At 43.4% G+C, this 12,262-nt stretch overlaps 1 protein-coding gene across 2 annotated transcripts in view; it reads left to right on the top strand.

The window, feature by feature from the left end:
* The window catches only part of sema4c (sema domain, immunoglobulin domain (Ig), transmembrane domain (TM) and short cytoplasmic domain, (semaphorin) 4C), a 107,623-nt gene extending 99,522 nt beyond the window's left edge, over positions 1 to 8,101 (top strand). For both annotated transcript variants that reach the window (XM_026188233.1, XM_026188234.1), the window contains 4 exons: positions 2,220 to 2,335; positions 4,826 to 4,983; positions 6,127 to 6,218; positions 6,469 to 8,101. In XM_026188233.1, the coding sequence (XP_026044018.1) occupies positions 2,220 to 2,335; positions 4,826 to 4,983; positions 6,127 to 6,218; positions 6,469 to 7,364 (1,262 nt within the window). In that variant the 3' untranslated portion in view covers positions 7,365 to 8,101. The remainder of the gene's footprint in view (positions 1 to 2,219; positions 2,336 to 4,825; positions 4,984 to 6,126; positions 6,219 to 6,468) is intronic.
* Positions 8,102 to 12,262: the final 4,161 nt, after the last annotated feature.

Genomic DNA, 12,262 nt, shown 5'->3' with positions numbered 1-12,262 from the left:
CAGAGAGAGAGAGAGGAGGAGAAGTGCTTGACAACACTGTTTTTAAACGGGGGGGAAAACAGGCTGTGGGATTGAGGGATTAGCCGACACTGGTCTGTGACGGCGTGAGAGGCGAGTGCGGTGATATGCCTTCTGCTTGCTATGCCTGTATGTGTATTTCCATCTCTCAAGCCCCCCTCTGGCTGCTGGGTTAGCTTTTCGCATTATCTGTGACAGTCTCGTAATCAAGAGGACCACAGAAGAAAGCGCATGTCAGCACGTAACACACACACGCACGCACACACACACACACACACACATCAAGGTCACCCCACCAGCTGTGCCTGAAATACCTTTCATCACCAGGGATCTAAACTTGTTCACAATGCCCTACATGAAAGGAGCACAGGATCTCCTCTTCCTCTTCCTCCAGCATCAGCTCCCCACACACCACTTAAAAAAAATAAAATAAAACCTCTTCAAATGCTGTTACCCGAGGTGTTGAAGGGCCAGGAGCACCTCCAGTCTTTTAAATTCATCTGTAGTTTGTTGCTGAGCTGGAGCTCAGTACGGCAGATGGATGTTCCAGCAAGAAGATTTCCTTTTCGTGACCTTTTCAATCACAAATTGATGTCGATGAAAACGATTGATGACACTCTGGCTTTGCGCATTAGTGATGCACGTTTTTCTGTTGGAGGGAACTTTCTACTCGTCTTCTGTTGCTTTTTTTTTCCAGCCAATATTTTTAAATTTAAAATTTAAAGCCTGCATATATCTTAAGGTTTTCAAAAAAAATGTTCTGCACAGCCTTTGCACCAAACACCAAACCAAACAGATTTGCACGACAGCTTTGCACCTGCAGGTTCACATGCTAGCTAACACCAAATTGGACCAAACTGAAAGCTGATGCTGAAGGCAGGCAATCTCGTGAGGGAGAGGTGTGGGACTGAGAACTTCATTACTGAGTGAAAAGAGAGGCCCGTGTATCCATTTGCTGCGAGACAGTATCAGTTCTCAAAGAATATATTTGTGTCAGGTTTTTTCTTACACAGTCTACACAATAGCAGACAGGAAACAGGCAGAAAGTTACTCAACTGGAAAGAAGCATACCTCAGAATCGAAGTGTTTAAACCAGAACTACAGGAGGCTGTAAAAGCAGCCGAAACAATTATGATACTTCCAACATCTCCATGAAAAAAATAAAAAGGGGATGTTGCAATATAACAGCCTTATGATCGCGTACTTTGTAGTTAAAAGTGTAGTTAAAGTGCACAATTTTGTTGACTGGTCAACAAAACCTTCACATGCGCAAAGTTACACTTGAAGATAATGCAGGCCTTGCATTTTGTATTCAGTTAAAGCATGTCGGTATTGTATACATGTCTGACCCTTGGCGTGATGCTGATGTGTGGCCCGTAGCGAAGCTGGCCTTGTTTTGAGTCACACCAGGAAAAGCCCAGGTGTAATTAATAACACCACTTAGAGCTGCACTGAGGTCAGCTGCTCCATTTACGGCCTCTCTCTATTTGTATACCGGCTCTTCAGCACATCAGAGGGGCAAGGACATATGATCAGTGGTGTTAGTTTAGTTTTACCTGTTTTGGGGGGGGGGGGGGGTTCTTGCCACAGCAAGAAAAAAAATGCCATAAAACCTTAACTGTTGCCTTGCTAGCTTTTCAGACACTCAGCATGAACCAGGAGCAGTTGAGCAACACACTCACTGTGTCTTTGGCAATCAATAGTTCATGAAAAAAGTGTTTGCTGCATAGGTTATATTTTTGCAGCTTGTGCTTTAATATTTAAATTGTTGGCACCAAAGGAGTGCCTGTACATTATCATATTTCATCATTAATATTTAAATGAGCTCCTGTGCGTGTGCGTGTATGTGTGTGTGTGAATATATTAGGATGTCAAATGTTGTGCAGTCACAGGTGATTGTGTGCTGATCATTAATATTTAAACTGATGGCTATGCAGTGACAGGTGCATGGGGTAATTTACTGTAACATATCGCTATGGTACAAATGAACTGGAGCGCTGGCGCAGGTTTATTTTTGTAAATATTTGCCAAAATTGTATGATTTATATTTAAATTCCCTGCTTTGCTGTCAAAGGTGTGCTGGGTGTTCTGTGTTGCAACAAAAGTGCACCAAAGTAAACTCGATTGAAAACTGCCATGTGAATAGGACAGAAGTAAAGTGAGCTCAAATCTTCTTCGTCTTCTTCCTCTCTGTGCTGCAGCGGAGGGCTGGCTGCAGAGGGTGGTGATCCTGGGTTCAGAGGCCCACGTGATAGAGGAGATCCAGCTGTTTGAAACGGCCCAGCCAGTCGACAGCCTGACCATCTCCCACGCCAAGGTAAGAAAACAACAACAGGATGTGTTTCAGTTGTTGCTGTTTTTACACGTGAACGTCCATTCACACAGCCCAGAGAGACCGCTGACATGTGAAGTGAAGAAAAGGGATGAACTCACGCCAAATCACAACAACAGTTTCCTCAATGTGCTTTATATTGTAAGATAAAGACCCTACAATCACACAGAGAAAACAGGGAAAATCCCAACAACCATGGCAACTGTTTGTGGGTGAGATATATTAACAAGGGAACACTTTGTCTTCTAAGTTAACGTGTTAGAAGCAGGAAAAAAGGTGCAAGTTTAAAGATTTGAGTTTGACAAGGGTCAGACTGTGATGGCTGCCCGACTGGGATGAAACATCTCCAGAACTGCAGCTTTTGTGAGGTATCTATCCAAATGGCTCACTGATAGACACGGGGAGCAAAGGCCGGCGCCTGTGGTCCAATCCAACAGACGAGCTACTGCAACTCAAGTTGCAGAAAACTGATGGAAAGACATCAGTATGCACAATGCACCACACTTTGTTGTGTATGGGGCTGCATGGCCAAAGAGCAGTCACGGTGCCCATGAAACCCAAACTAGGAATAAAACATCACATCTTGACCATCTCTGGCTTAGCTGTGTCCAGTCCTACTTAAACCCTTAAAAATAAAAGAGTTACTAAATGCTGTGCAGTCATATTTATGTTAGCGATAGCCGCTCACACTGTGAAACTGTGTTTCCTGCAAGGCATTCACAGTACTACACTCGTGTTGCACGCATGAAACATGCTGGTAGTTTGAGTGTTGCTCGAAGCATCTGACACCTTCCTCAGCCCCAAGCCGTTAACTCATCGGTATGTGAAGTGGGCGTTAATATTAATGTAGGATACAGCCCCTTAATTGGAAAGGTGTGGAGGAAAAATGTTTTTAGGTGTTGCCACATGCCGCGCGCTCGCTGGAACACGCTGACACCTCGAATCGCTCCGGTGCCCCTTTAAAACACTCGGCTTTCATTTAGTTCAGACTCAGATTTAGATTAAAAACATGCCTTCAAGGACCAGTGTGTTGGATGCAGTAGCACAAATGAAAGACAGTATTCACAGTTAGTATTCAGTCCACCTGTAGCTTCCTTTTCTGTCTCTTTAGAATCTCTTCATATCGTATCAATTAGCATCTCTGAATTAAAATGGAAAAAGCAAAAAAATAAATTCTAAATTTTGCCGATACAGCAGCAACCAAAATGAGGACACGACCTATGCAAACTACTCTTTGATCATTATCCTTGTTTATGGAGTTGTTCTCTAAGCCTGCCTTATGATGTCCTTCAACAAGGCAACAACTTCATAACAAGCATTTGAATAAAGTCGTATAATGGCCCTATTTTTTAAATAGCTTATTGGTAAGCTGTTGTATAAAGTAGAAAACACTCCAGCAATTTACACAATATATGTTGTCACTTTGATTTGTGGGACAGCGTTCCCAAAGGAGGGGAAAAAAGGATGCACAGAAGCATCTTTCCATAGCATTGATAGATTTCAACCTGCTCTAACTGTGACTCCCATGCACATATTTCTGTGTTTCACCACAACCAGGGAGTGTGTCCTCTGCTTCAGAGCAGGCTGCTATGTCTTCACAGTATCCCCGAATGGACCAAGCAGAAAGACTCTAGCAGCGCCTTTAGCGAAGTGACGTCTACATTTGGTTCTGTTGCACACTTGGAAAGCAGGTGTCTCGATACATAAAGAAAGTCAGAACAGACCACATTTAATTCACCTCATCTTTTACTCTACTATTTGAATTTGAACTTTCATCTGTTTCCATGGCACCACACACTCCTAGGTGTATTGTTTTCTGTCTTTGCGAGAGATGAGAAATCTTAATGGTCTCTTGGGGATGGGGGCTACAAAGTTCCTTTTTGTTTTGGGAATCTCCTGTCTGGTTGCTCTCTCTTCGTGTGATCACATTCCTTCAGTGTGCTTTTTGAATCTGCTTTCCCTCTTTGTTGTCTCATCATTTGCTCATTGGTATCCAGTGGAGGCAGTGCTGCTTTGTCTTGTGATGATTTGTTGCCTGATGAATCTGAAAGTCTCTTCCCAAATAACAGTCATTCCAATCCTTCACCACAGCGGGGAATTGAACCCTTGGCCCTTCTGTTTTCTCGGCTTCTCTGAGCTGTCATCAGAGCCTGTGTGCTGACGGCTGCTGTGTCCCCGCAGCTCTACAGCAGCGCGTCCGTCGATCGATGGCCTTCCGACAGGGCGTTCCCTAAAGCTTCGTGCTTATCTCATTAATGCTGGCTTAGCTGCGATCAGACATTTTATAACAGCATTTTGCGAAAAGAGTGCAAACCAGATTGGATTTGGAGGGGGGGGTCAGTGTTATTGTAATTGAGAGTGATTATCCCATTATCTCCTCTAACCCCTAACTGAGTCACTCTCTCCCTCTCTCTCTGTTTATCTTTCTTCTGGATCTGGACTTTGTCTTCTTCTTCTCTTTCTGCCTCTCTGTAGAAGTACTTGTACATCGGATCTCGTTCTGAGGTTCTCCAGCTGCCCTTGGCCAACTGCAGCCGCTATCAGTCTCAGCCAGACTGTCTGCTCGCCCGGGATCCCTACTGCGCCTGGGACAGCGAGGGTAGGGCCTGCGTCCGCATCGACCTCCACCGAGGGTGAGACTAGTACCTATGTACACCCATCCATCCACACTATACTGAAAAAATTATTTGCTTTAAAGGAATCTGCTGATGTACAAATGTTAGACAAGCATCTGAATCACCCCTGAAACAAAATGTACCCCTTTAACTGTTTCACTAATTGGAATATTCCAGTGCCTGATTTCATTTATCCAATCATCATTATCTAATGATGATTGGATCTATCTTCCACTTCACTGCTCTAAATTATAATTAATAAGGAAAACGATCATATCTTTTTTCCACTGATTCATCTCAACAGCACCGCCAGTCCAGTCAACTAGTGACATGGCTCTAATTTACGCTCTTAAGAAAAGTTCAAGCTGGTTATATCCCTTTGTGACGAGTCGGTACGGCATCTGACACCAGCCAGTTACACTTCCTCTCATCTCAGCTCGCCTCGGGTACTCGTGTCGTGTTAAGTCTGTGTTTGTCCCAGATTTGCAAGTGTGTCTCTGCGCACCTTGCAAATCATCTCCTCTCATCAGGAATCTGTCAAGGAACCGGCAGCTAAAAAGTCTCCAGAGACTCAAAAACTGCTTAGTAATCATGCATCACAGTAACTGTGAGTCGGCAAAAGAACTCAGTGTATATGAACTCAACAGAACTATAAAGAACTTTGTTTTTATGATGTGGTTGAGTTTGCTTGCACTGATTTCTTTTATTTAATCATCACGTCTTTAGTTAAAGAAACTTGGAAATAACGATACAGGGCTCTAATGACTGCTGCCTTTTTACATCCTTTAGTGTTTTTGACACTGATCGATCTAGAAATAAAAAAAATAAAAATAAAAACTACTACGAATCCTATTACTACAGAGATTCCTTCATTTGCCAGTGAAATGCATAAATCCTATAAAATAAAATTTTTAGACTTTCAGCCTGAAGCTGTGAGGTAACCTTGGCTTTCTGTACTGTTACAGTTTTATTTTATTTCTACTGAAATATCTGTCTGATTAAATGCATTTTGTTGTTAAAGTGTTGGAAAAACTATTTTTCTGTGCATTTTTTATTGATTCCCCTTATTCTGTGCATGTTTCTTCCGCTACTAAAATGTTCTCGGTTCCTTATTGCAACATTATTAATCTTCCTCTCTGCTTTCTGCCCTCTTCTCTCCAGGTCCACCTCCTCCCTCTCACAGGACCTCATGCTGGAGAGGTTCAACCGGGGAAAAGCCAAGTTTGATAAGCCGGTTTCCATCCCCAGCCCTGGTGAGTGTGGCGCTGACACCTCTCTAGTGGCCCCTTGTGGGAATTGATTGTCAGTGTAGGAGCAAATCAGCAGCAAGTAAAGGGAATGGACTCAGCGAGTACATTTGAACTGAGCTGAATAAATTGAATTAAGCACAGGAGAGCTGGCTAGTGCAGAATATGAAATGGATTTATTATGGATGACACTTAACCCCCACTCTTGTCTCCTCTTCCCTGCACCCTCTGCCCCTCCTCCACCTCTCCTACGCAGAGCACTCCCGTCTCAGGAACGTCACCGTTGTGGTGGGCTCTGACATGGTGCTGCCCTGCCAGCTGGTCTCCAACTTGGCTCAGCCTTGTTGGGTTCTCAACGACCGTGAGCTTCAGCTGGGTGATCCGGAGGCAGGAGGGCCGCGCTTCGACCGGACCCTCAAAGCTCTCATCATCCCTGAAGCGGGCCAGTTGCAAGCGGGCCGCTACATCTGCTACTCTGAGGAGCAGGGAGTCAAGTTTCAGACAGAACGCTACCAGGTGGCAGTGGTAGCCAGCGCTCCAGTCTTCATGGAAGCACGGGCTCCGGACAGCAGCATGGGCCTCTTCTGGGTGCTGGTCATCACGCTCGGAGCAGCGTGCCTGCTGCTTCTCGTCGTAGCTCTGTACCTGCGCAGGAGGCTGAAGCTGGCCCTGGGAAAGGGAGTAGACATGAAGCCTCTCGAGAGCACCCTCGTATACCCCATCACCCTGCCTAAGGAGCCGCCCACCTTTGTGCCTAGCAAGATGCCCACGGATGAAGACCGCTTCTGGGAGACAGGTGCCAACTACTATTATTCAGACGGCTCCCTGAAGATCGTTCCCGGTCATGCCCTGGGGCCCAACAGTGTCAGCAGCACGGCGTCGCCCAGCGCCATACCCGGCCAGCCCATCCACTCCCCCAGCCGTCTCAGCCTCACAAACATCAGAGGCTCCGGTAGCAACGGCTACATCCGCCTCAACCTGAGCACAGCAGGGGAGGAAAGGGCTAGCGGGACTGGTGCTGGGGGAGGTGGGCTGGGAGGCCTCGGCATGGGTGGGAACGACTACTCCAGCCCCTTCAAGGAAGAGCTGAGACGCACCCTGCAGCAGAGAAGCGTGCTACCCGACGCCAACCCGGAGGAGTCGTCGGTGTAGGCCCGTCCTCCTCCGTCTCCGTTCCCCGAGTTTGAAAAAAAAAAAAACAACCAACCTACCTCTGTCCTTTCGAGGATGCCTGCTCTCTCTCTCTCTCTCTCTCTCTCTCTCTTGCAACAACATGCTGTCAATTCCCCCGCGCTCTCTCTCACTCCCTCTTTCTCGCTCCACCAATGGCTGTTTGGCTCACTGTAGACATTTATAGCACACAGCATGTTAAATATACACACTCATACACTGTGTTCAAGCGACATGAACTCTTCTAATTATTGTGTTTTGGACAACATGCAGTCATGGTTGTGGCTTTTTCTGCTTCCACTGTGAAACCGCCACTTGTGTACATTGTGTATTTAAGAAGAAAAAAAAAAGACGAACGCAGGGGAGAACACCTCGAGCACGGAAATCAAACAAATGGCGTTACCTGTTCTCAGAAGGGCACATTTCTTCTACAAAGAGCGGACCAAGCGAAGCGTTTTGCCCCAGTTCTCAAACCACTTGACAAACGACAAGGACAACTAACTGGAAATATTGAACTGATTCTCTGTCTTTCTGCTCCTTTGAGACTTTTACAGCTTACTGCACTTAAAGACTGGAAGCGTGTCTTCCCTTTTTTTGTATTAGTGAGCCGAGAGTGTGCGAGCAGTTGAAAAAAAGCCTAATCTCTAAGCAAGACGACAATCATGTCCCCGAGCTTTGTACGGGATGGAAAGGAGAGAGGAGAGAGAGAGAAAGACAAAGAGAAGAAATTCAATGGAAAAAGACGTTTTTTAAATATTTTTTGTTGAATGAAGGACAGTCTCTCGAGACACTTTGTATTTTCGCCCCTTCCACACCTTGTATTTACCACCCGAGAAAGACTTCGATCTCTTCCTTTTTGATTTGATGTGATGACCGTTGCTTTGAATTAAGACATTTCTCGTTATTCGTTTGCTCTGGAAATACGGCAGTGTTCAAATAGTCATCGGCGACTAACGGCTCCCCACTTTTGAATGACAATGCGAGGAAAAGTTCCTGGCGTTACATTACTCCTCGCACGGCCCTGCATGGCGACCTTCAAACACACCTTCAAGTCCACTATACTTCAAGTGCACTCCATATGACATTTATTAAGAGTCACAGAGTGTGACAGATAGGTGTTTTGGTTGCACTTTTTTTTTCTGTGGAAGCTTGTGCAAAGGCTATTTGCATTCAGCTCATAGCAGCTGAGCAGTAATTGCACACTTGATTTCAAATCGAAGTTGACGTGAAGACATTTGGCACGGAGAATGTAGCTGAGCCCTCGCTGTTGCGACCGCTGTGGATGTCTCAATAAGTGCTTTATATTCAATGTATTTGGTGAGGGTGGTAACTTGCACTGCCAAGAAAGAAACTACCCCTCCCACACACACTTTTACACACACACAGACACACTCACAGTCCTCTGAATCCCAACCATCCTGGACTACAGTGTGTTTGTGATGGATCCTTAAACCCCCTTGAAACCCCTCTCCCTGTTACCGACGCCCAGAGACGGACCCGGAGCTACTGTGGACTTATACAGACGGAGAATAATGTAAAACATGACGACATGAAGAGAACACACACACACACACTCATACATACAGTGTTGATGGACAGACTGAATGAACCTGTACCGACAAACACGTGGCTCCAGACAGAAAGTGGCCAGAAACCAGTGAAAGGTATTGTTGCACTTAATTAAATCCATGAAAGCAGATTTAAGAAATGTCATAGCCATAAACGATTTCCAGTTCAGAGTTTTAGCACTTGCTGCTGCTCAGTGTAGTGTTGCAAATTATTTAGTTTATTTATTTGGCTTCTCTGACACTTCGGTTGCCCAGAGTGTCTCTTAAAGGAGTAATTCAACATTTTGGGAAATTCACTTAAGGTGCTTTCAAACATGCTCTCCTTACTATTAAAGAAGCCCTGTTATACTGTTTTCCCAAAGCAGTGCTTATATTCATGAATTCTACTGAAGTAACTTTTGATGATTCACAGTTCAAAGTCCTTATTTATCTCAAACTGCTTTATACTCCTTCACATTTTCCCAAACAGTCATGTAGGCTGGTTTGGAGATGGGCCAGTTCTGGCCCCCGGGCTTTACGTTTGACACCCGTGTCTTTTATATACACTGACCAAGTGTGGACGTGTTTAACATGAGCACCCACCATAGTAACAGTATTCCTGTGACCAAAAACACTGAAAAGTACAGTAATCTTCACTGTTTACTTATGGTGAAAGTCTAAACACACAAGATCACCTCACAACCGTGTACCAATCTAAGAGATTGATGAACCCAATATGGTCACTGTCTGAAAAGGGTTTTATTAAATAACTGAGATACCGCTTTCACATCTGTCTGTTAATTATGATGCTGAAAGCAGGCCAACTGTAAATACACAAATGCCAAGTGCAGCCCAAAAATATGAAACTGGAACATCTTGAGCTTGAATCTGTTTTACACTTTCTTTGACAGAAAGTTAATAATGCATTAAAGGCCAAACTAGTTATTTCTTTACTGAACTGATGGATCTAGCTACCATGATGGTTCTCACCAGTTTGCAAACACATTTTGCTAACTTTTTTAAGAAATGTGATTAGCTGTTAAATTTTTGGAAAGTGCTAACAATGCTAATGCTGACTAATGCTAATCAAGCTACATTTGTAGATTTTATATCCAAGCACAGGCACACAGACTCCTGTACTACACAGTAGACCAATACGTGGCACCAACACCACAAACTCATTTAAGAGGTTTGGTGACTCGAATTAGCAGAAGTGAGGCCTAGAAAACAGCAGCTAGCTACAGGCCTTAACAAAATCCCAATAGATGAGTTATGAATAGCTTTAGACCCTCTACAGTTGTTGTCATGGGAGAGTCTATACTCAGAGGTCAAAAACTTTTTTTATATCCTTAGAGGAAATGCACTTTAGCACTGGCTTTGTTTTTCCAGTGCAAAGTTTGCCACTTAGCCTTTGAGATAAACAAAACTGACCAAAAAGTTGGGAAATTCTTGTAAGCATGAGCGCAGTCAGTCTGCTTTGTGATAAATAAAGCACAACTTCTGTTATGGGTTTCATAATTGCCTCAAAGCAAACAACTGAACTTCCACTGCTAAAGTTGTAAACAGTAATAGTCCATTAGCAAAGACCATTTTAACAGACGTCACAGGTGTTACTGGCCACATTAATTAACAACCCGTACCCGAATAGAACAGATCCTTTAATTAGTTTAATTAGTAACAACTGTACTTAGTTTCTATTTCATGCCAAATATTTCAAGACCAATGTCATAGTATGACTACAGTATAAGAATAGTTACCGACCTGAGGCCCGGCCTGGTTTAGCCCAATAAGCAGCTATTTATCATTTATCATGAGATTTGGTTCTCATGTAGTGACTTTTCTTTAACTTTACTGGACGCCACTAGCGCCATCATCATGTAAAAATTTGCATATGTCCAATGTCAAAAAGGTCTATCCATCCCATTTTACCAGCTTGTGTGTTTTTTTCCCATCAAAGCTGTCCTTGTGTGCTCTTTTATGCAAGTCTTGAAGTGCAGGTGCACCTGAAAAGCTTTCTCCCTGGCAAAAGATAAGAAAGGGGGCCACACACAGCCTGAAGCTTGTGGCAAGAGCATTTTATTAAAGAGAAAATCCTCCAGTGTGACAGCCATCAAAATAAGCTGCCCCAAGGAAGGTCTTCCTGCCTAAAATCTCTGTTTCAAAACCTCTGCTGTACTTGCAAGTTTGAGGGTCTTTTCATTTCAGCCTCCTGCTCAGAATAGACAACTAACTACATAACTACATATCATTAATCGTTGGAAGTTTTCATATCCCATAAGTTTTAGCACGAAGCCAAAGCTCATATTATCATATTATTGAATTTTCCAAAAGATCGCGTTGCCCAAAATACGATGTGTTCCACGCTGATGTAATGATGTCCAAAAAAAATATTCTGACATACTTTCTGTTCCACTTCCAAGCAAACTTTGAAGCATAGCCAACAATAGATCAGATCGTGGCAAAGTCATATTGTGCATAACTTTTTTAGCTGTTTGCTGTTACTCACTCTACATGTTTTTGTCCTCCCTTTGTGCTCTGTCCATCAGGGGGTGGCTTTTATTTTTGGGACATGTCTGTCGGGACCAGCGGAGCACAGCAAGAAAGAAGGGGACGGACAAAAAAATGTGTTTTTGCCCCTCTGTGTACAGAGCCTTGAGAGAGATGTAGAATATTAATATGATCCCAAGGTTGAAGAGGTAGTCGACCATCAGCACTCCATCCTAGTGTTGCATGATTCTCTGCAAGTGGACTGTACATCTTTGATATGATCATCCTTGTACATCATTTTGTTTGATCATTTTTGGACTTTTACAGACACTAATATTGTGCAACACTAATGCTCTCTTTGAAAAAAGAAAAGAAAAAATATTTCTGGTTTTATGGCTCAAGAGTTGTACAGGATTTCATTGCTGCATTTCAACATGTTTACCTTTTCTAAGCCTCTTCACCTTTTGGAAAAGCCAAAGTAGACTGCAATTGCTTTTGTTCTTGTTGAAATATTGATTTAATTCAATTGCAGATTGATATTTAAGTATCAGCAGTCCGTCCAGTTTGCTGAATTGAGCTGATATCTGCGAACTTTCATATTTTATATACAGCTAAATTTCCCCCGGAGCAAAATGAAAAAGAAGACATGAGATTGATGAACTTCCTGTTTACATGTCAGTCATTTATCTGCTGAATTTCTTATCTCCTAACTTAATGAAAGACTGAATGATGTACCAAAACTATTATTTAATTTTTTAGCTCCTGAAAGCCAAATAAATAGTGGTGGATCAGGAGCAGATCTGTGATTAAAAACAATATGTCAACATTATAGTATTAAATTCCCAA

Source organism: Astatotilapia calliptera, chromosome 12 (genome assembly GCF_900246225.1).
Source record: "Astatotilapia calliptera chromosome 12, fAstCal1.2, whole genome shotgun sequence".
In the NCBI taxonomy this organism is placed as follows: domain Eukaryota; kingdom Metazoa; phylum Chordata; class Actinopteri; order Cichliformes; family Cichlidae; genus Astatotilapia; species Astatotilapia calliptera.
Note: the sequence above shows the minus strand (reverse complement) of the source record. Positions and strands in the feature narration are given on the sequence as shown.